The sequence below is a fragment of the Bos javanicus genome, chromosome X (genome assembly GCF_032452875.1).
Source record: "Bos javanicus breed banteng chromosome X, ARS-OSU_banteng_1.0, whole genome shotgun sequence".
In the NCBI taxonomy this organism is placed as follows: Eukaryota; Metazoa; Chordata; class Mammalia; order Artiodactyla; family Bovidae; genus Bos; species Bos javanicus.
The window spans coordinates 69,532,280-69,558,243 of NC_083897.1; the positions used below are offsets into that span (position 1 = coordinate 69,532,280).

At 35.2% G+C, this 25,964-nt stretch overlaps 1 protein-coding gene across 4 annotated transcripts in view; it reads right to left on the reverse strand.

Annotated features, from left to right (window-relative positions):
• Positions 1-25,964, reverse strand: part of LOC133243097 (uncharacterized) — a 440,860-nt gene that overhangs the window by 58,209 nt on the left and 356,687 nt on the right. For 3 of the 4 annotated variants that reach the window (XM_061409570.1, XM_061409569.1, XM_061409568.1), the window contains 2 exons: positions 6,500-6,621; positions 4,583-6,075 (listed from right to left, as the gene is read on the reverse strand). In XM_061409570.1, the coding sequence (XP_061265554.1) occupies positions 4,583-6,075; positions 6,500-6,621 (1,615 nt within the window). Of the gene's footprint in view, positions 1-4,582; positions 6,076-6,499; positions 6,622-13,304; positions 13,534-25,964 lie in introns of those variants that run through there. The other variant, XM_061409571.1, reaches the window with a different exon arrangement.

The window sequence follows — 25,964 nt, forward strand, 5'->3', positions numbered from 1 at the left end:
TCGCTTCAGTCGTGTCCAACTCTGTGCAACCCCATAGACGGCAGCCCACCAGGCTTCCCGTCCCTGGGATTCTCCAGGCAAGAACACTGGAGTGGGTTGCCATCTCCTTCTCCAATGCATGAAAGTGAAAAGTGAAAGTGAAGTCTCTCAGTCGTGTCCGACTCTTAGCGACGCCATGGACTGCAGCCTACCAGGCTCCTCTGTCCATGGGATTTTCTAGGCAAAAGTACTGGAGTGGGGTGCCATTGCAAACTACAAATGGTATTTTTAACAGAATTATAACAACAAATATCACAATTTGTATGAAAACACAAAAGACCATGGATAGCCAAAGCAACCTTGAGAAAGAAAAATGGGGCTGGAGGAATCAACCTTTCTGACTTAGACTATACTACAGTGCTACAGTCATCAAGACAGTATGGTACTGGCAAAAAAAAAAAAAAACAAAAAAAAAAAAACAGAAATATAGATCAATGGAATGAGATAGAAAGCCTAGAGATAAACCCACAATAGTCGGCACCTTATCTTTGACTAAAGAGCTGAGAATATACAATGGAGAAAATACCTCCTTTACAATAAGTGTTGCTGGGAAAACTAGACAGCTACACATAAAAGAATGAAACTAGAACACTTCCTAACACCATACACAAAAATAAACTCAAAATGGGTTAAAGATTTAAATGTAAGGCCAGAAACTATAAAGCTCTTAGAGAAAGTCACAGGCAGTACATTCCGACATAAATCAAAGCAAGATCCTCTTTGACTTACCTCCTAAAGTAATGGAAATAAAAACAAAAATAAACAAATGAGATTTAAAAGCTTTTTTCACAGAAAAGGAAACAATAAAAAATATTAAAAGACAAACCTCAGAATGGGAGAAAATAATTGTAAACAATAAAACTGACAAAGGATTATTCTCAAAAATATATAAGCAGCTCATACGGCTCAATATCAAGAAAAACAAATAGCCCAATAAAAAAATTAGTAAAGACCTAAACAGACATTTCCCAAAAAAAAAATACAGATAACAAATAGATACATGAAAAGATGCTCAACACCTCTAATTATTAGAGAAATGCAAATCAAAACTGCAATGAGATTATGTCACACCAGTCAGAAGGCCACCATCAAACAAAATCTACAAACAATAAATGCTGGAGAGGATGTGGAGAAAAGGGAACAGTCTTTCACTGTTGGTGGGAACATAAGTTGATACAGCCACTATGGAGAACAGTATGGAGATTCCCTAAAAAGCTAGGATTAAAACTACCATATGACCCAGCAATCCCAAGAATGGGCATATAGCCTGTTGTTGTTCAGTCACTAAGTCATGTCCAACTCTTTGTGAACCCATGAACTGCAGCATGCCAAGCTCCTCTGTCCTTCACTATCTCCCTGTGTTTACTCAGTCTCATGTCCATTGAGTCAGCGATGTCATCCAACCATCTTATCCTCTGTCCCCACCTTCTCCTGTTACCAGCATCAGGGTCTTTTCCAATGAGTCAGCCCTTTGCATCAGGTAGCCAAAGTACTGGAGCTTTAGCCTCAGCATCAGTCCTTCCAATGAATATTCAGGGTTGGTTTCCTTTAGGACTGACAGATTTGATTTCCTTGCTGTCCAGGGGAGTCTCAAGAGTCTTCTCCAGCACCACAGTTTGAAAGCATTAATTCTTCAGCCCTCAGCCTTCTTTATGATACAGCTCTCACATTCATACGTGACTACTGGAAAAAACATAGCTTTGACTATACAGATCTTTTTTGGCAAGGTGATGTCTCTGCTTTTTAATACACTGTCTAGGTTTGTCATAGCTTTTCTGAGGAACAAGCATCATCTTTTATTTTTGTGGCTGCAGTCACTCTCCATGGGGATTTTGAATTCCAAGAAAATAAAATCTGTTACTGTTTCTACTTTTTCGCTATTTATTTGCCATGAAGTGATGGGACTGGATGGGCTTTCCATGTGGAAGTAGTGGTAAAGAACCTGCCTGCCAATGCATGAGATGTGAGACATGGGTTCCATCCATGGATCAGGAAGATCCCCTGGAGGAGGGCATTGCAATCCACTCCAGTATTCTTGTCTGGAGAATCCCATGGAAAGAGGAGCCTGGTAGGCTAAAGTCCAAAGAGTTGTACAGAGTCAGCCACACTGAAGCGACTTAGCACACACACACAATGGGACCAGATGCCAAAGACCAGCAGTGGGACAACCAGTGCACTGGGCATGTTGTACAGTTACATGGAGCAGCTGAAAGGCATGTTCCTGAAAGTCAGGCCTGAAAAACTGGATGTCTACTGGAGAAGAATGGCAAACCACTTCAGTATTCTTGCCTTGAGAACTCCATGAATATGATGAAAAGGGCATATATGCTGGAAAAATCATAATTGAAAAAGGCCCATGTACCCCAATGTTCATAGCAGCACTATTTACATAGCTAGGACATGAAAGCAACTCATATGTTCATAGATCTATGAATGGATAAAGAATTTGTGGTATATATATTCAATGCAGTATTACTCAGCCATAAAAAATAACACATTTGAGTCAGTTCTAGTGAGGTGGATGAACCTAGAGCTTGTCATACAGAGTGAAATAATTCAGAAAGAGAAAAACCAAATATGGTATATTAATGCATATATAAGGAATCTAGAATAATGACATTGATTAACCTATTTGCAGAGAAGGAATGGAGACACATATGTAGAGAATAAACCTGTAGACACAGTGGGGAAGGAAAGAGTAGTATGGATAGAGAAAGTAGCATAGACGTATATACACTACCATGTGTAAAATAGATAGTTGGTGAGAATTTGCTGTTTAACACGGGGAGCTCAGCTATGCACTCTGTGGTTATCTAGAGGGGTGGGATGAGGGAGAGGATGGAGGCTAAAGAGGAAGGTGATATAAATATAATTTGGCTTATTTGTATTGTTGTATAGCAGAAACCATCACAATATTGTAAAGCAATTTTCCTCCAATTAAAAATAAATTAAAAAATAAAATCCCATTAAAACACAATAAATGAGGTCTAAAAATTCAATCACATAAAATTAAAATTATACTATTGGGAATTTTGATGACAAGCAATATTTTTTAGTCATTTTTTATTGTCACAAAAGAAAAATTTTTAAAAATCAATTGCTATACTGCAGACAAGTAAATAAATTTTGATATTTGGCAAAACTAATACAATTATGTAAAGTTTAAAAATAAAATAAAATAAAATTAAAAAAAAAAAAAGTCCTCAAAGATCAGGTATCATTCACTTCCTAACAGAATCTCTCTCCATCATGAAGGAGAAACTTTAACTTATTTATGTTCTCTTGAGAATGTTGGACTGGCGTACAGGAGCTCGGAGCTAGTGTCAATCATCATATACTGCTTTCTGTTTTCCTAGCATTTCAGTGTAAGCATCAAATTAATTTTATATCCAAACCATGGGCATCAGTATAAAATTATCACCAATTTATTTTCTTAGAACAGTCCTTTAAAGTGGAATCAACTTTTGGTTTTCCTTCCTTTTTTCTGAGGAAATATAATGATAATGTGTGTGTGCATGCTCAGTCACTTCAGGCGTGTCCAACTCTTTGTGACTCTATGGACTGTAGCCTGCCAGGCTTCTCTGTTCATGGCATTTCTTAGGCAAGAATAGTGGAATGGGTTGCCATGCCCTCCTCCACAGGATCTTCTTGACCCAGGGATTCAACTCAAGTCTCCTGTGTTTCCTGTATTGGAGGCAGATTCTTTACCTCTTGAGCCACCTGGGAAGCCCTACAATAATATACAGTAGGAAACCCCTCAAACATGGCTGAAGAAGTGTACGGATAAAGCAAATGCTGCAAAAATCAGTAAAAGAAAGTAAAGAATTTCTTCTGCCGCTAATATTGGATTTGTAATTTGAGCACAATGATATTTTCTCTCAAATAAAAGTACTTAAATACCCTCAAAAAACGTTTGGGGACAAATTCTTTGTTTTCACTTCACATGGTTTCACACTCGATAGAAAGTGACTAATATGATGAAAAATATCTATGAGATGATAACAGTTTCTTTATCATAATAAGCATACCTTAATAAAATGGCTTAGGAAATGGAGAATTATAATGATTTAGTGTGCTAAATATGACTAACAAGGTAAATGCCAACTATTAAAATTTATGAAGCTTTAATAATAACTTTGAGAGAAGCATGATACATTGAATATTTATATAGTTAGGCTTTCCTTTACACAGCGACTAATAATTGGAAAAAGTTTATGAATAATCCTTATTTACTCATTCTAGATTCATGGTAACTAAATTCAACAAGCTGTTTCCTAGGCTAGAATAATCATTTTTATTAATAATTATTTAATTTCCTTCTTTTAATATATCATGATAAAACTGATAACTAAAGACAGATGATTTGCCTAATTTTCCAAAGTGAATTGAAAATCTAGGATTAAGATGCCTTTTCTCTGAATTTCTGATGAAATAATCTCAGGCCCAAATCTGTTAAAGCAACTGCCATTTCGTAAGTGTCATCATGTTACTAATTAAAGTTGAAAACAAGCTGGTTTCAAAAGCCAGACATATTTAAGCTTACCCTGAGGACGGTTAGCTTTTTTGCGAGCACCAAGCCGTCGTGCTTCATCTTCTGAGTCAAGATCGTGTCTTTCATTGTCAGATACAATCTTGTGCTCTTTTTCACTGTCAGACTTTATGAAGTATTTCTCCCTTTTTTCATTCATTTGAAGTCTCTCATGTTCAGAGTGCAATAGAGACTGTTCCACCTCCATTATGTGTATATGTCTTCCATTTTCAAATTCATTTTGATATCTTTCATTTTCAAAATCTGTTCTATGTTTTTCAGAATCAGAATCTATTTGATGTTTTACAAACTTATCCCAATGCTTTTGAAGGTCATCTTGACATCTTCCAGAACTACCCTGAAGTCTTGAAGATCTGTGTTGGTATTTTATAGAGCTGTCCCAGCATCTACCACAGTCAAAGTTCAACTGTTGTCTTTCAGAGCCAGGCAGGTATCTTTCATATTCATACCTGAGGTCCATCCAGAATCTTTCCAATTCAGAGGCTCTTTGGCAATCTTCAGCCTTCATTATGGGATTCACTGAATCAGAGCTCATATCCAGGCTTTCAGAATCCAAGTCCATTGTGTGTCTTACAGACCAAGAATCTACATAGTACCTCTCAGTTTCAGTGCTCAACTGGAATGTGTTAGCATTCATGAGGCATTTCACAGAGGCTGAGGTTAGCTCATATCTTGTTGAGTCTGAATCCATCCTACATGGTTCAAAGTTAGAGTCCATTATATGTCTCTCAGATCTAATCTTCTCCTGGTGTTTTCCTTCCTCCATCAGATATATCCCAGATGCAGAGCCTGAGTCTACTGCATCCCTTTCAATGTATGAGTCCACCACATATCTCTCAGACGCAGAGATTAGCCAGTGTTGTTCAGTCTCCATTAATCTTTTTTCAGACTCCATGAAGCATTTTATAGAATCTGAGGCCATCTGGCATTTTTCTGCCTTCAGCAGGTGTTTCACAGATGCAGAAGCTATGGGGTATTTTTTTGAGTCTGAGTCTATCCTGGGTCTTTCATTGTAAGAAGCCATCACATATTTTTCAGAATCAGAGTCTGCCAAGCTTTTTTCTGAATCTGGGTTCATACAGCGTTTCAGAGGGCCAAATTCCAGCTGGCATTGTTCAACTCCAATTAGGTGTTGCTCTAGGTTTGATGCTATGTGGAATTTTTCTGCTTCTAGCAGGTGTTTCTGAGAGTCTGGGTCCATGGGACAATTTTCTGAATCTGAGTCCATTCCCCATGTTACTGAGTCAGAGTCTTTTGAGTGCTGTTCTAAGTCAGAGTCCATACCAATGCCTCTGTCAGAGTCAGAATCAATCACACAGCTTCCAGAGCCAGAAGTCAGCAGAGGGGCATCACTTTCAATTATCGTTAGGTCTTGGAGATTTTTATAGTCAAAATAACTGGTTGAATTGTCAGAAACTTTTGTATCAGAAACTTCTGTTTCAGATGTGCTTCCTTCATCATGTGGCATGACAACTGCTCCTTCATTACTTAAAGAAAAGACAAATATGAATACTTAAAAAATATTCATCAAATATGTTGGAAAATACATTATTTCTCTGTTGAAAAGTCTTCTGTAGGAGAATATTATAAAGTACATATTCTTATCAGGTTTTAGAAAGCGTGTGGCATCATTATGCTTCTTGTGAACAAATCAGAAGAAAATCAGTGTAGGTAGATTTTACATTCACTTGCATTTACCTTCATATTAACTGTTTTCCAGTGTACCTGAAAGTACTCACCTGAATATGATACTTCCTTGCAATATACTATTCTCTTGTCCTTATCCAGTCAGTGCATCATTATTTTGAAAACTGAATATTATGCTAAAATATGGTAGAAGAATTACTAATTCTATATTCTACTCCAAGTTAAGATTACATGTATATAGACTTGATTATCAGTGAAACTTACCTTTGGGTGCAGAGGCTTTCTAGAGAAAAATATCCAAATCTATTAGGTACCGTTTCATTTGGAAGGGGCACATCTTGAAGGTGAAATATACATTCAATGGGTGAATTAGTTGCAGTTATTGGCTGCAAAGCAAAATAAATCATAAACAAAGTTACAATTTCTTAGTTACATTTAATGTGAAACATAGCACATTTAGGTATTTTGATTGTGGGAACAGTGTCACTTCATTATCTGCACTTATGTTTAAGGGAAAGGTATAATGAAAACATTTTTCAAAATAAAACTTCAGAAATAGCATTTAAGTATAAAAGGAAATATGCTAGATACATTGTGAGATATCTTCTTAGCCTCTACTTTTCCATAAACTAATGTCCATCCCCAAATGCCTCATTGGCGCTATGTTGCCTTGGAGTAATTGGCGTTTGACACAAATTGGGGCAATAAGATTTTTTTTCCTGCAGAGTTATAGTTAGAATTCAGAATAGTTCTTTTTTTTTTTTTTTCCTTCTGGTTGCTTGAAATAAGGACAGGCAATCAGGGGCAGTATGAAGAAGTAATGTCTGGCATATCCCTAGAGAAGTAAAAAAAAAAAAAAAGTGTAGAGAGTGTAAATAATAAAATATCAATACATTAAGGAAGTAGAAACAAAGGATCATATGCCTCTAGAGAAACAGATGGATATATTTTCTACCTGAGCTCTTAATTCCAGTTCCTACTAAGTATTAATTTTACTTTCTTCCCTTGAGCTCTCTAAGGTAATCAAGATCCTTGACTTAATGTTTTTTACCATTTTTCCTTTTTAAAAAATTAATTGATTTATTTTAATTGGAGGCTAATTACTTTACAATATTGTGGTGGTTTTGGCCATACATTGACATGAATCAGTCATATTCTGATTGATTATGATGGAGGTGTACATGTGTCCTCCATCCCAAATTCCCCACCCACCTCCCTCCCCATCCCATCCCTCTGGGTTGTCCCAGTACATCAGCTTTGAGTGCCCTATTTCATGCATCAAACTTAGACTGGTGATCTATTTCACATATGGTATTATACATGTTTCAATGATATTGTCTCAAATCATCCCACCCTCACCTTCTCCCACAGAGTCCAAAAGTCTGTTCTTTGTCTCTGTGTCTCTTTTGCTGTCTCGCATATAGGGTCATCATTACCATCTTTCTAAATTCCATATATATGCGTTAATATACTATATTGATGTTATTCTTTCTGACTTATTTCACTCTGTATAATAGGCTCCAGTTTTATCCACCTCATTAGAACTGATTCAAACGCATTCTTTTCAATAGCTGAGTAATATTCCATTGTGTATATGTACCAAAGCTTTCTTATCCATTCATCTGCCAATGGACATCTAGGTTGCTTCCATGTCCTGGCTATTGTAAACAGTATGTCGATGAACATTGGGGGACACGTGTCTCTTTCAAATCTGGTTTCTGTATGCCCAGCAGTGGGATTGCTAGGTTGTATGGCAGTTCTATTTCCAGTTTTTTAAGGAATCTCCACACTGTTCTCCATAGTGGCTGTACTAGTTTGCATTCTCCCCAACAGTGCCCGCTCCAGCATTTATTGTTTGTGGATTTTTTTATAGCAGCCATTCTGACCAGCTTGAGATGGTACCTCATTGTGATTTTGATTTGCATTTCTCTGATAATGAGTGATTTTGAGCATCCTTTCATGTGTTTGTTAGCCATCTGTATGTCTTCTTTGGAGAACTGTCTGTTTAGTTCTTTGGCCCATTTTTTGTTCAAGCCAGTATGAGTGGGGATCTGTTCCTTGAGAGAATAGCATTGAAATATATACATTACCATATGTAAAACAGAAGAAAAGTGCAAGTTCGATGCATGAAGCAGGGCACCCAAAGCTGGTACCCTGGGATAATCCAGAGGGATAAGGTGGGGAGAGAAGTGGGGGGTTCAGGATGGGGGGTTCATATGTATTCCTGCAGCTGATTCATGGTGATATATGGCAAAAATCATCACAATATCATGAAGTAACTATCCTCCAATTAAAATTAATTAATTAAAAAAAGAATTCTAGAAGAAGAAAACAAAACAATGAAAAGGTCCTTCATAAGACATCAAAATTGTTGTTAATATATTATTGTTAACCTCAAAGTAGAACATACATAATAAATGAGACTTAGGTGAAGAAGTAGTCCAAGAAAAGGAAAAAAGAAGAGTTGAAAAATGATCAAAAAATAATTTTATCTATGTAAAGAGATATATTCCATCTTCCAACAAAACTTAAGTAAAAAATAATGGATTTAAACAACGTGTTATTTAAATACAATATAAGAAAAAAATACTCAAGTTTTAAAATACTATAGAATTAATTATAGTAACATTTTTGTAATCTCCTGTTCCAGTCAGTAATTGTGAGACTCAAATTAGATAGTATTTAAGAGAAAACACTAATTCAAAATAAAAGATAAAGACAAATAATGTAAATTATTAACAGATATTAAAAAGATGGGTGATTTTATTTATAAAGCAAAAGTATGAGAAATTTTGAAACTTCCACATCTTAGGTGAGGTATATAGCAAACAATTTTCATGTGCTTCTAAACACTGATCTATAAGTGCAAATACTCAGAACTACTTTGACTCCTATTCTCAAATCACAGTAACGGATTTCAATTATGATTGTTCTGTCACTAGTTTTCATTATTTTGAAAGTCAAGACAAAAAGGGTTAGGGAAAGTACAGCAAATTTTATTCAATTAGACATTATCTAAATTTAAACAAATAATATCTGCCTTCATAGGTTGATAACTAACATCTTGTCATGTATATGATTTATTAGTATACCTAGTATCCTGAGGAAATGTATACATCATGCTTCTACACTTTCCAAAAGAACATTGTACTATGTTAAGGAAAAATCTGGCATAAAACACCTAAAATGACCTATATTATACTCCATATATAGCTTTCCCCCTCCAAAATCAGGTTTTTTAAAAAAAGTAAAAACTGGGAGGAGGGTTCAGGATGGGGAACACGTGTATACCTGTGGTGGATTCATTTTGATATTTGGCAAAACTAATACAATTATGTAAAGTTTAAAAATAAAATAAAATTAAAACAAAAACAAAAACAAACAAACAAAAAAGTAAAAACCATCATGGTTAATATTTAATAAAATTACATGAAAAAAATCATAATCTGTGATATGCACAGTATTAAGTATTTTAGGACTTAAGTAAGGAGTTTAAATGGAGAAGGCAATGGCAACCCACTCCAGTACTCTTGCCTGGAAAATCCCATGGACGGAGGAGCCTGGTGGGCTGCAGTCCATGGGGTCGCTAAGAGTCGGACACGACTGAGCGACTTCACTTTACTTTTCACTTTCATGCTTTGGAGAAGGAAATGGCAACCCACTCCAGTATTCTTGCCTGGAGAATCTCAGGGACTGGGGAGCCTGGTGGGCTGCCGTCTATGGGATCACACAGAGTCGGACATGACTGAAGTGACTTAGCAGCAGCAGCAGCAGCAAGGAATTTAAAGGGAATAGGGAGAGAGCATGGCAAGGAACCCCTTTATTTTTTAAAGGAATCTGACTCTTCAATGGAGTTTGACTCTTCAATGGTCTGTTTGAAAAGTAGCTCCATCATTGTACATTGTACATTTCACTAGAGGCTTACTTTGGGAAAGCATCACTACTAAGATTTCCCAATTACAATTTAAAGTCAAGGAAATAAGTTATAATATCCAAGTATTTTCAACAGGCACTCTAAGTCTAGCCCAGTTTAAGATGACACGAGCAAGATGGGGGACTAACAAACTATTCCCATGGGTCAAATCTAGCTCACCATGTTTTTGTATGGCCTAAGAGCAACAGAAATTTTTCACATTTTATATAAAAAGGTAAAATGTAACATCCATTATCTCATCAGTGAGAATAATTTTTTCAACAGTTGAGAACATTGTGTATTTGACCTGGTAAGCAACAGATATTTAAGGTTTAGTCTTTTACAGAAAAAGTTTGCCATTCTCTGTACTAGATGAATTCCAAGGACTTTCTGATTGAGTCCAAGAGCCTACACTTTTAAGCAAAATAAAAGTATTAGCAATAAGAATGCTAACAGAATTATGGAAAAAAAATACACACAGAATTTTAACAAGTAGTTAGAAAATAATAAAGGAACCAGTCAGAACTGAAGAGTATATTAACGGAAAGGAAAAAATAGACAAGAATGAATTAACAACATACTAGGTGACACTGAGAAATGAATGAGATCTGGAATATAGAAAAATGGAAATCACTCCTTTAGAACAGCAATAAGAAAAACAAATTAAAAAATGAGAACCATTTACAGGAACTCTGAAAAAACATTCAGTGTACCAACATTTGCTTTATATGGGTTCCAGAAAGAGAAGAGAGAGAGAAAAGGATCAAAAATATATTTGGTGAAACTATAGTTGAAAAGTTCCCAAACCTGAAAGAGGAAACATATATCTATATACAGGAAGAACAGAGAGTCCCAAACATAATGAACCCATACCAAGACATAACATAAACAAAATGCCAAAAGTTACAGATTAAGAGATAATTTTGAAGGCATCTAGAGAAAAATAAAGTCATATACAAAGTAATCCACATATGGTTATCAGCTGCTTTTTTTGAAGAAATTTTGGAGGACAGAAGGCAATGGCATGATACATTCAAAGTGCTGAAAGAAGCAACCCAGGATAATCTACCTAGCAAGATTATCATTTATATTTGAAAGAGAGATAAAAAAACTTATAGAATAAGCAAAAATCTAAAAGAGCTCATCAATGAAGAATGATGGAATAAATATGAAGATGTAAAATATGACACCAAAAACATGTAGGGTGAAATAAAAATGTATAACTTTTAGAGTGCTTGAACTTAAATGGCTAGTAATTAAAAACATGCAAATCCAGTTATGTTGTTGTTGTTTAGTCACTAAGTCATGCCCAACTCGTTTGTGACATCATGGACTGTAGTCCACCAGGCTCCTCTGTCCACGGGATTTCCCAGGCAAGAATACTGAAGTGGGTTGCCATTTTCTTCTCCAGGGAATCTTCCCAACTAGGGATTGAATCCATGGCTCCTGCACAGGCAGGTGGATTCTTTACCACTGAGCCACCAGATAAGTCATAGATATACTAATAAGTCAATATATATGAGCCCAATGGTAACTGAATATCAAATACAGAAAAACTAAAGAGAAAGGAACACAAGGGAAGAAAATAAAAGGAGACAAAAAGAACAGAGATGAACTACAAAAGCAAACAAAAACACAAGTAACAAAATGACAAAAATTACATGTCTACCAATAATCACTTTACATGTCAATAGACTAAATGTTCTAATCAAAATATATAGGATGAATGACTGGATAAAAAACAAAGATCAACCAATATGCAGCCCCAAGAGATTCACTTCAGAGCTAAGGTCACACACAGACTGAAAGTGAGGGTATGGAAAAAGATGTTTTAAGAAAATGGAAGTGATAAGAAAGTAGGGATAAGTAACTCTTGATTAGACAAAATAGAGTTTAAAACAAAATCTACAGAAAGAAGGGTATAATGATAAGAGGGTTAACACAAGAAGAGAATGTAACAGTCATTAACACATATGCAACTAATATAAGAAAACCTAAATATATAAAGTAAATATTAGCAGATATAAAGGGGAAAATTGACAGTAATACAAAAATAGTAGGGAACTTTAACATCCCATTTATATCAATGGACAGATTATCCTGACAGAAAATAAGGAAATAATAGTCTTAAATGACCAGTGCGTTTTCTTGGCAAAACTTTATTAGCCTTTGCCCTGCTTCATTCTGTACTGCAAGGCCAAATTTACCAGTTACTCCAGGTATTTCTTGAATTCCTATTTTGCATTCCAGTCCCCTATAAAGAAAAGGACATCTTTTATTGGTGTTAGTTCTAGGTCTTGTAGGTCTTCATAGAACCATTCAACTTCAGATTCTTCAACATTACTGGTTGGGGCATAGACTTGGATTAGTGAGATATTGAATGGTTTGCCCTGTAAATGAGCAGAGATCATTCTATCATTTTTGAGATTGCATCCAAGTACTGCATTTCAGACTCTTTTGTTGACTATGATGGCCACTCTATTTCTTCTGTATAGAGAAGCTCTATATAGTCAGCAAAAACAAGATGGGGAGCTGACTGTGGCTCAGGCCATGATATCCTTATTGCCAAATTCAGACTGAAATTGAAGAAAGTAGGGAAAACCACTAGATCATTCAGGTATATCCTAAATCAAATCCCTTATGATTATACAGTGGAAGTGAGAAATAGATTCAAGAGATTAAATCTGATAGACAGAGTGCATGAAGAACTATGGACAGAGGTTCATGTAACTACGGGAAGCAGGGATCAAGACTATCCCCAAGAAAAAGAAATGCAAAAAAGCAAAATGATTGTCTGAGGAGGTCTTACAAACAGCTGTGAAAAGAAGAGAAGCAAAAGGCAAAGGAGAAAAGGAAAGATATACCCATCTGAATGCAGAGTTTCAAAGAATAGTAAGGAGAAATAAGAAAGCCTTCCTCAGTGATCAATGCAAAGAAATAGAGGAAAACAATAAAATGGGAAAGACTAGAGATCTCTTCAAGAAAAGTAGAAATCCCAAGGAAACATTTCATGCAAAGATGGGCACAATAAAGGACAGAAATAGTATGGACTTAACAGAAGCAGAAGATATTAAGAAGAGGTGGCAAGAATACACAGAAGAACTATACAGAAAAGCTCATCATGATCCAGATAATCACAATGGTGTGATCACTCACCTGGAACCAGACATCCTGGAATGTGAAGTCAAGTGGGCCTTAGGAAGCATCACTATGAACAAAGCTAGTGGAGGTGATGGAATTCCAGTTGAGCTATTTCAAATCCTGAAAAATGATGCTGTGAAGGTGCTGCGTTCAATATCCCAACAAATTTGGAAAACTCAGCAGTGGCCACAGGACTGGAAAAGATCAGTTTTCATTTCAATCCCGAAGAAAGGCAATGCCAAAGAAAGTCCAAACTACAGCACAATTGCACTCATCTCACACACTATCAAAATAATGCTCAAAATTCTTCAAGCCAGGGCTCAACAGTACGTGACCCGTGAACTTACAGAGGTTCATGCTAGATTTAGAAAACGCAGAGGAACCAGAGAACAACTTGCAAACATCCGTTGGATCATCAAAAAAAGCAAGAGAGTTTCAGATAAACATCTACTTCTGCTTTATTGACTATGCAAAACCTTTGACTCTGTGGATCACAATAAACTGTGGAAAATTCTGAAAGAGATGGGAATACCAGACCACTTGATCTGCCTCTTGACAAATCTGTATGCAGGTCAGGAAGCAACAGTTAGAACTGGACATGGAACAACAGACTGGTTCCAAATTGGGAAAGGAGTACATCAAGGCTGTATATTGTCATATTGCTTATTTAACTTATACGTAGAGTACATAATGAGAAATGCTGGGCTAGATGAAGCACAAGCTGGAATCAGGATTGCTGGGAGGAAATATTAATAAACTCAGTTATGCAGATAACACCATCCTTATGGCAGAAACTGTAGAAGAACTAAAGTTCCTCTTGATGAAACTGAAATAGAGTGAAAAATTTGGGGTAAAACTCAACATTCAGGAAACTAAAGTCATGGCATCTGGTCCCATCACTTCATGGAAAATAGATGGGGAAGCAATGGAAACAGTGAAAGAGTTTATTTTTGGGAGCTCCAAAATCACTGCAGATGGTTACTGCAGCCATGAAATTGAAAGACACTTGCTCCTTGGAAGAAAAGTTATGACCAACCTAGATAGCATATTACAAAGCAGAGACATTACTTTGCCAACAAAGTCCGTATAGTCAAAGCTACCGTTTTTCCAGTAGTCATGTATGGATGTGAGATCTGGACTATAAAGAAAGCTGAGTGCCAAAGAATTGATGTTTTTTAACTGTGGTGTTGGAGAAGGCTCTTGAGAGTCCCTTGGACTGCAAGGAGATCCAACCAGTCCATCCTAAAGGAAATCAGTTCTGAATATTCAGTGAAAGGACTGAGGCTGAAGCTGAAACTCCAATACTTTGGCAACCTTATGCAAAGAACTGACTCACTAGAAAAGTCCCTGATGCTGGGAAAGTTTGAAGGTGTTAGGAGAAGGGGATGACAGAGGATGAGATGGTTGGATGCCATCACTGACTCAATGGATGTGAGTTTGAGTAAACTCCTGGAGTTGGTGATGGACAGGGAGGCCTGGCATGCTGCAGTCCATGGGCTGGCAAAGAGTCAGACATGATTGAGCTATTGAGCTGAACTGAGCCTTAAATGATAAATTCGACCAGTTGGATCAGATATTTGTTATCTACAGGATATTCCATCTCAAAATAGCAGAATATAAACTCTTTTCAAGTGTACACAAAATGTTCATCAGGATAGATGACATGTTTAGTAACAAAAGAAATCTCAACAAGGTCAAGAGGACAGACGTTATATCAAGTTTAGATTTTCCAACTACAATGGTATGAAATTCGAAATCAATCACAGGAAGGAAACTGGAAAAAACAAAACATGGAGACTAAACATGCTACTAAAATACCAGTTTGTTAATGATGAAATCAAAGATCATTTCACAATATACCTCGAGACAAATGAAAAAGGAAAAATAACTTTCCAAAATCTATGTGATGCAAGAAAAGAAGTTCTAGTGATATAGGCCTACGTTAGGAAAGAAGAAAAATCTCAAACAGCTTAACATACCACCTAAAGGAATTAGAAAAAAAAAAAAAGTTAGCAGAAAGAAGAAAACAGTAAAGATCAGAGAGGAAATAATAAAATAGAAAAATAATAGAACCAAAGAACAATGAAACCATTCGATCTTTTTGGAAAATAACAAAAGTGCCAAACCCTTAGCTAGTCTCATGAAGAAGAGAGAGCAGTAAAATAATCCAAATAAGAAATACATAAGAATAATCAAATACTAATACCACAGAGGTATAAAAACTCATAAGAGAGTACTATGAATGGTTATATGCCAACACATTGGACAAACTAGAAGAAATGGACAAATTTCTAGAATTATACAACCTGACAAGACAGAGTCAAGAAGAAACAGGCAATTAGAGCAGACTGTTCACTAGTAGTCATACTGGATTCGTAATATATAATTCCATCAGAAAAAAGTTAAGGACTGAGCAGCTTCAGAGAGGAACTCTACCAAACATAAAAGGAAACACTAATATCTTTCTTCAAGCCATTCCAAAAAATTGAAGCAGTGGAAACACGCCGAAATTCACCTTATGAAGTCACCGTTACCTTGCTATCAAAATAAGAAAAAGACACTAGGAAAAAAAAAAAAAGAAAGAAAGAAAACTACAGGTCAATGTCTTTGATGAATACAAATGAAAGAACCTTAAAAATATTAACAAACTGAATCCAAAAATATATAAAAATTATTATATAATCAAGTTGCATTAATTTCAGAGTCACAAGAACAGCTAAACATTTGTAAATCAAGCAATGTGATACACTACTTTAACAAATTGAAGAATAAAAATCCTATGATCACCTCAATAGATGTCAAAAAAGCTTTTGACAAAATTCAACTCCGATATATAATAAAAACTCTCATTGATGTTGTTATTGGTAATATGATAAAAACACTCATTAATGTCTCAGCCTAAAAGGCCATTTATGAAACACCTACATCTAATATCATACTCAATGGTGAAAAGATTTCATCACTTCCTATAAAATCAGGTAAAAGATAAGGATGCTGGTATTTTCATTTAACATATTATTGGAAATCTCAGCTACAGCAGTCAGATAAGAAAAAGCAATAAAATACATTCCAAATTGGAAAGGAATAAGTAAAACTGTCATTATTTTCAGATAACATGATACTATATACAGAAAACTTTAAAATCTCCACCAAAACCCTATTGAAACTAATAAATGAATCCAGTAATGCTATAGGATACATGATTAATATACAAAATTTGTTGCTTTTCTATCACTAATAATGAACTATCAGAAAGATAATACAAGAAAATAATACCTTTTACAACTGCATCAAAAATGATAAAAAATAAACTAGGAATAAATTTAATCAAGGAATTGAAAGACATATACTCTGAAAGCTATAAAATATTTGTGAAAGAAATTGAATATGATACATGCAAATGGAAAGATATCATATATTCATGGATTAGAAGAATTAATGTTGTTAAAATGGCCATAGTACACAAAGTAATCTACACAAATAATGCTATCTCTACCAAAAACCCACGACATTTTTTTCCCACAGAACTAGAACAAAGAGTTCCTAAAATTTGTATAGATCACAAATGATCCCAAATATTCAAAGGAATCTTGAGAAAAAGGAACAAATTTGGGGGGATATCATGCTGTCTGACTTCAGATTATAATACAAAGCTACAGTAATCAAAATAATATCATACTGACACAAAAATCTACACACAGATCAATGGAACAGAATAGACCACCTTGAAATAAACCCATGAACTTATGGTCAAATAATATGACAAAGGAAGGAAGGTTATACAATGGGAAAAGATAGTCTTTTCAATAAGTGTTGCTGGGAATAGTGGACAGCTATGTGCAAAAGAATGAAATTAGAACATTTTCCACACCATATACAAAAATAAAATCGAGATGGTTAGGATGAGAAGAAACTCAAACAGTAGTAAACTGTTGGTGAGAATGTAAATTGGTGCAGTCACAATGGAAAATAGAATGGAGTCTATTCCAAAACTAAAACAGAACTATCATGTACTAAGTCGCTTCAGTTGTTTCTGACTCTTTGTGACCCTATGGACTAGAGCCTGCCAGGATCCTTGGCCCATGGGGTTCTCCAGGCAAGAATACTGCAATGGGTTGCCATGTTCTCCTCCAGGGGATCTTCCCAACTCAGGGATTTAACCCAAGTCTCTTATGTCACCTGCATTGGCAGGTGGGCTCTTTACCACGGATGCCACCTGGGAAACTGCAGAACTATCATATGATCTGGCAATTCTGTTTCTGAGTTTACATCAATGGAAACAAAGACAGTAATTCAAAAAGACACATGTACCCCAGTGTTCATAGCAGCAACATTTAAAATAGCCAAGATATAGAAGTAACAGATGAATCAAAAAAGTTGTGAGATTATATACATATATAATTACATATATGTAAATATATACATATATACATAATTAATATGTGGGCTTCCTTGATGGGTCAGTGCAGGTTTGACTCTGTGTTAGGAAGATCCCCTGAAGAAGGAAATGGCAACCCATTCCAGCATTCTTGTCTGGGAAATCTGATGGGCAGAGGAGCTTGGCAGGTGACAGTTCATGGGGTTGCAAGAGTCAGACACAACTTACTGACTAAAGAACAACATAATTAATATATACATTCATAACATGTATATACATGTATATAATTATATATGTATATAATCATATATTATTTATCTGATAATATATACATATATACATAGTGGAATATTATATATATATAGCAAACTGAATTGAAAAATATATAAAAATGATCATATATCATGATCAAATTACATTAATTTCAGAGTCACAAAGACAGCTCAACATTTGTAAATCAAGCAATGTGATACACTACTTTAACAAATTGAAGAATAAAAATCCTATGATCACCCTCACTCCAGTAAAACTATATATATATATATATAAATCTTATATCTTCATCTGAGACACATGGACTTCCCTGTCCATCACCAACTCCTGGAGCCTACTAAAACTCATGTGCATTGAGTCAGTGATGCCATCCAACCATTTCACCCTCTGTCGTCACCTTCTCCTACCACTTTCAATCTTTCACAGCATCAGGGTCTTTTCAAATGAGTCAGTTCTTTGCATCAGGTGGCCAAAGTATTGGAGTTTCAGCATCAGTCCTTCCAATGAATATTCAGGACTGATTTCCTTTAGGATTGAGTGGTTGGATTTCCTTGCAGTCCAAGGGACTCTCAAGAATCTTCTCCAACACCACATTTCAATTCTTTTACCACATCGATTCTTTGGCGCTGAGTTTTCTTTATAGTCCAACTCTCAAATCCATACCAATAATCTTATGGAATACAAAATTACCATACAAAAATCTGTGCATTTCTACATATATATAAATGAATTATTAAAAAGAGAAATAAAGAAAACAATCCTAATATGAAACTGTAAATAAAAGCATTAGAAAGAATAAAATAATTTAGAATAAGTTTAACCAAAGAGGTGAATGATCTGTGCATTGTAAACTGTAAGATGTTGATGAAAGAAAGTGAAGAAGACATAAATAAATGAAATGTTATTCCTTGCTCATGGATTGGAAGAATTAATATCATTAAATTTCGATAGTAATCAATGCAATCTATTGATATAATGCAATCCCTATCAAAATTCAAGTGGTATTTTTTACAGAAATAGGAAAAAAAATACTAAAGCTTGCATGGAACCATAGAAGATTGCAAATAGCCAAAGCAATCTTAAGAAATAAGAACATAGGTGGAAGCATCACACTTCCTGATATCAAACTATAGTCACAAAACTATAGTAATCAAAATGGTATGATGTAAAAACACACAAATGAATGGAACAGAGTAGAGTCCAGAAATAAACCCATGTACATATGGTCAATTAATTTATGACAAAGGAGTCAAGAATAAATGATGGGGAAGGAATAGTCCCTTTAATATATAGTATTAGGAATTTTTCTTCTTATTTTTACAGTGTTGTGTTGGTTTCTTTTGCAGGTACTTTGAAATAATTTTCATGTGTCATTATAATACTTTTCTTTTTTTGCCCAATGGGGGAAAATATATTGTTATTTCAAGGAAATACTGTTCATATTAAAATAAAAGAAATCCTTAATTTATAAAACATATATAATATTAAGAAAAGTGGACTTCCACATGCAAAGGAATGAAAATAAACCCCTTTCCTACACCAGGCACAAAAATAAATTCAAAATGGATTAAAAACTTAAATTTAATTCCTGAACTATAAAACTTCTATATAAAACACAAGGTTCAAGCACTTTGACATTAGCCTTGGCAAAGATTTTTTGGATTAGACACCAAAAGCAAAGGTAACAAAGACAAAAATTAAGTTAAATTCATCAAAATAAAAATCTTCTGAACAAAAATGGAAACCATCAACAAAAGGCAACTTATGAAAAGAGAGAAAATATTTGCAAATAATGTATCTAATAAGGAGTTAATATTCAAAACATATAATGCATTCATACAACTCAGTAGGCAAAAGGCAAAGAATCCAGTTTAAATATAGGCAGAATAACTGATTAGACAATTTTACAAAGACATACAGATGGCCAACAGGTATATAAAAAGGTGCTCAACATCACTAATCATCTGGGAAATGCAAATGAAAATCACGAGATGTGACTTTCAAATTAAAAAGGTGAAAATAAATGATAAAAGAAGTAATGTTGGAACATTAGAAATAAAGAATAATTGGAATATAAAATTATGTATTAAATATAAGGGTATTCATTTTCTTGACTTTTCTAAATTATGTTGATGAATGAAGTAAAAATTAGATCACTGTCTTAAGTGGTTCTCATGGTATATAGAGGAAATATTCAAGGTAATTATATTGCAAATGCAGAGGGAAAGGGAGGAAAAAAAAAACATTTCTGTACTCCGAATTGGACAAATGAAATCAAATTAGCAATCAAAAACATAAAGATAGCAAAAATCACTACACATTTGGAAAAAAAAAGCAACACATTCATAAATGATCATTGAGTTAAAGAACAAGACTCAAAGGAAATAAAAATACAATTAACTGAATTAAAATACAACATATAAATATATGTGAGACATAGCTAAAGCAGCATTGAAGAAGGAATTTATGCCACTAAATGTTTATGTTAGAAAAGAAGTGTCAGATTAATAATCTAAACTCTTACCTCAAGGATCTAGATAAAGAAGGGCAAAATATATCCAAAGCTTGATAGGGATTGTGTTGAATCTATAGATTGCTTTGAGTAGTATACTCATCTTCACTATATTGTTTCTTCAAATCCAAGAACATGGTATATCTCTCCATCTATTTGTGTCATCTTTGATTTCTTTCATCAATTTTTTAAATATATATATGTATATATATGTATGTATGTATACACACACACACACACACACACACACACACACACACATATATATATATATATATATATATATCTTTTGTTCTTTAGGTAAATTCATTCCTAAGTATTTTAATCTTTTCACTGCAATGGTGAATTGGATGGTTTCTTTAAGTTCTCTTTCTGTTTTCTCATTGTTAATATGCAATACTAACACAGGAATGCAAGGGATTTATGTGTATTAATTTTATATTCTGCAACTTTACTAGAACAAATAATTTCACAATTTGTACAGAAACACAAAAAATCTTGAATAGCTAAAGCAATCTTGAGAAAGAAGAAAAGAACTGGAGCAATCAACGTACCTGACTTCAGACTACACTACAAAGCTACAGTCATCAAGACAGTATGGTACTGGCACAAAGACAGAAATATAGATCAATGGAACAAAATAGAGACCCCAGAGATAAATCCACACACCTATGGACAACTTATCTTTGACAAAGGAGGCAAAAATATACAATGGCTAACAGATAATCTCTTTAACAAGTGATGCTGGGAAAACTGGTCAACCACTTGTAAAAGAATGAAACTAGAACACTTCCTAACACCATACACAAAAATAAACTCAAAATGGTTAAAGATCTAAATATAAGACCAGAAACTATAAAACTCTTAGGGGAAAACATAGGCAGAACACTCTCTGACATAAATCATAGCAAGATCCTCTATGACCCACTTCCCAGAGTAATGGAAATAAAAATAAAAAATAAACAAATGGGACCTAATTAAACTTAAAAGCTTTTGCACACGAAGGAAACAATAAGCAAGGTGAAAAGGTAGCCTTCAGAATGTGAGAAAATAATAGAAAACAAAGCAACTGACAAAGAATTAACCTCAAAAATATACAAGTAGCTCATGTAGCTCAATACGAGAAAAAATAATGACCCAGTCAAAAAATGAACCAAAGAACTAAACAGACATTTCTCCAAAGAAGACATCAGATGGCTAGCAAACACATGAAAAGAGCTCACCATCACTCATTATCACAGAAATGGTACCATCTCACACTGGTCAGAATGGCTACCATCAAAAAGTCTACAAACAATAATTGCTGGAGAGGGCGTGGAGAAAACTGTTGGTGGGAATGCAAACTAGTCCAGTCGCTATAGAGAACAGTGTGGAGATTCTTTAAAAAACAGGAAACAGAACTGCCATATGACCCAGCAATCCCACTGCTGGGCACACACAGTGAGGAAACCAGAATTGAAATAGACACATGTACCCCAATGTTCATCGCAGCACTGTTTACAATAGCTAGGATATGGAAGCAACCTAGATGTCCTTTGGCAGACAAATGGGTAAGGAAGTTGTGGTAAATATACACAATGGAATATTACTCAGCTATAGAAAAAGAATGTATTTGAGACAGTTCTAATGAGGTGGATGAAACTGGAGCCTATTATACAGAGTGAAGTAAGGCAGAATGAGAAACACCAATACAGTACATTAATGCATATATATGGAATTTAGAAAGATGGATTATGACAACCCTATATGCAAGACAGCAAAAGAGACAAAGATGTAAAGAACAGACTTTTGGATTCTGTGGGAGAAGACAAGGGTGGGATGATATGAGAGAATAGCATTGAAACATGTATATTATCATATGTAAAATAGATGACCATTGCAAGTTTGATGCATGAAGGAGGGCACTCAATGCTGGTGCTCTGAACAACCCAGAGGGATGGGGTGGGAAGGGAGGTAGAAGGGGCTTCAGGATGGTGGGACACATGTATGCTCATGACTGATTCATGCTGATGTATGGAAAAAACCACCACAATATTGTAAAGTAATTAGCCTTAATTAATTAAAAATATATATTCAAAGCAAGTAGAAGAAAGTAAATAACAAATGCCAAATAGAAATCAAAGAAACTGAAAACAGAACCATGATAGAGAAAATAAAATAAAAGTAGTTTTTTGGAAAAAATCAATAAAACTGGCAGAATTCTAGCAAGACTGAAAAAAGAAAAGGTAGAGAATACAGATTAATATATCAAGAATAACAAGAAATAGCACTACAGAACTTGTAGGCAAAAAAGGGTAATACTACAAATTACTAAACCCACAGAAATTTGATAATTCAGATCAAATGGGTAAATTCCTGAAGAGACACAAATTACCATAATTTACCAAAAATAAAATTGATAATTGAAAAATCTTATGCTTATCAAGGAAATTTAATACATAATTTATACTCCCCAAATTCCAGGTCTAAAAGTTTACACAGGAGAATTCTATCAACATTTAAAGATGAATTAACACCCGTTCTACATATTTCTTCCAATAGTTTTTTTTTTCAAATAAGTCTATGAACTTAACATTACCTTAACAGCAAAACCAGCTATCTGCACAAAAAGAAAACTAAAGTTCAATCTGCCTTATCAATAGAGACAGAAAATTATTAACAAATAAATTTCAGCAACATATAATAAGAATTATCCACTAAGACAAAGTGAATTTTATTTCAGGTTTACTAGTTAAAAATCAATGAATACAAAAATCCTCAACAAAGTATCAGCAAGTTGAAACCAATAATATATTAAAAAAAAAAAAAAAAACAAAACTTACACACAACAACCAAGAAGGATTTATTGCAGGTATGTAGGGTGGTTTCTACATAGAAATACAAATTAATGTAAACCATCCCATAAATAGATTAAAGAAAGAAAATCACATCTTCATATTGATAGATGCCAAAAAGTGATTGACAAACATCCAACACCCATTCTAGTTAAAAAGTCTCAGAGAACTAGGAATAAAGGGGAATTTTCCCAAATTAATAAAGAATATCTGCATAAAATCTATAGCTAACATCATATTAATGGTGTTAAATTAGATGTTTTCTTGCTGAGATCAGAAACAACACAAATATGTCTCATTGTACCATTTCTGTTGAACACTGTAATGTAAGTCCTACTTAATGCATTAAGACAAGAAAATAAAAGGTATACAGAGTGTGAAAAAAAGAAGTAAAACTATCTTTTTTCACAGATGGCATGATTGCCTATGTGGACATTCCCAAATAAATAACCAAAAGAAACCTGGAATTATTGTGAGGGATTATTAATACAGTAAAGCTAATATACAAAAGCCATTTGCTTTCTTCTATATCAGAAATGTACAATTAGAATTTAAAATTAAAAACACAATACCATTTAGTTTAGCAAAAAAAAAAAAAAAAAAAAAAACCTTGAAATATTTAGGTATAAATCTAACAAAGTATGTATAAAAGCAATATTAGGATTCTATAAAACTCAGATGAAAGAAATCAATAATGATCTAAATAAAAGGATAGTCCATGCTCAGGATCAGGAGAATTCAAAGTTGTCAAGATGTTAGTTATTCCCAATGTGACACACAGGTTCAAGGCAATCCCAATCAAAACCACAGCAAGTTATTTTATGGATATCAAAAAATATTATGGGGTTTATATGAAAAGGCACATGTCCAAGAATAGCCAACAGAATATTTAAAGGGAAAGAACAAAGTTGGAGAATTGACATTACCAGCGCACTTCAAGACTTACTATAGAACCATAGTAATCATTATAGTTGTGGTACTGGCAAAAGAATAGGCAAATAGATCAATGGAACAAAATAGAGAAGGCTGAAATACATCCACACAAATGCAATCAACTTATCTTTTACAAAAGAGAAACGATAGTCTTTAATAAATGATGTTGAAAAAAATCTGGACATCTACATGCAAAAATGTATCTGGACAGAGACCTATACCTTTCACAAAAATTAACATCAAATGGATTAGAGGCTTAAATATAAAACAAAACTCTAAAATTACTAGAGGGCAACACAGAAGACCTAGGTGATCTTGGGTTTTGTTATGACAATTTGGAGACAACATCAAAGAAAGACTTGCTAAAGGAAAAATTGAGAATTTTGATTTCATTAAAATTAAAAAAAGTTAACTCTGTGCAAGACACTATCAAGAGAATGAGAAGAGAAGCTATGGGATGGGAGACATTCTTTACAAAACACATGTCTGATAAAGACCTGGTATCCAATATATATATGGTGGTTTCGTCACTAAGTCACGTCAGACTCTTGGGACCCCATGGACTGTAGCCTGCCAGGCTCCTCTGTCCATGGGATTCCCCAGGCAAGAATACTGGTGTTGGTTGTCATTTCCTTCTCCAATTATATACATAGACTACTTAAAACTCAACAATAAGAAATCAAACAACCCAACTGAAAAATAGGTCAAAGATCTTAACAGAAACCTCAACAAAGAAGATCTACAGATGGCAAATAGGCATATGAAAAGATACTTAACATCATAAGTCAATGCTGCTACTGCTGCTAAGTCACTTCAGTCGTGTCCGACTCTGTGTGACCCCATGGAAGGTAGCCTATTGGGGGCTCCTCTGCCCATGGGATTTTCCAGATAAGAATACTGGAGTGGGTTGCCATTTCCTTTTCCAGGTTTATCTTTGCAATCCAGGGATCAAACGCGGGTCTCCCGCACTGCAAGCAGACACTTTACCATCTGAGCCACCAGGGAAACCCTAGATCACTGTCAGGGGAAACTCTAACTCCATGTGATCACAGATGGCAGGACACCACCTTGGTGAGTGCCGTGGTGGGGCAAGCTGAGGCCGTGGTCTGTGACCCCAGAGGTAGGCACGCCAGCCAGCCACCATCAAAGCCTGCATGGGTGCCAGAGGCAGGACTAGCTGTAGCTGTGGTTTTGGACCCCAGAGATGGGCACATGGCTTAGCTAATGCCAAAACCTGTGAGATGCCAGAGGTAAGGGGCAGGACATGGCTATGGTCCCTGACCCCAGAGGTGGGTGTGATGGCTGCTGCAGCTGCCACCAAGCTGTGAACAGGCACAGGTCACTGCCTACACCTAACCAGCAAGCCTCTGCAGTCTGGAACTGCCAAAGAACCTGTGACTCAGGGCCAATTTCCCTGAGAGAGAACACAACCCACCTCAAGCTGTAGAAACTTCCTGCAGGATTCTACTGTGGCAAGCACTCCCTGCACATTCCAATTGTGTCTGCTGTATTCCTCCTTCTCTCTGGCTTGAGTAAGCAAGTGAGGCCTAATCAGTCACTGCTTTCACCCTATCTTTTCTGAGTGGGGAAGAGATGCAGGAGGCAGCCTACCAACACAGAAGGGGCCAAAACCAAAGGTGAGCACCAGGGGCTATGTGACCAAAGAAGAGAAACAGAATTTGACTGTGCAGTCACAGGAGCAGAAAATTAAATCCCTACAATTGGCTTGAAGCTGTGAATTTTCG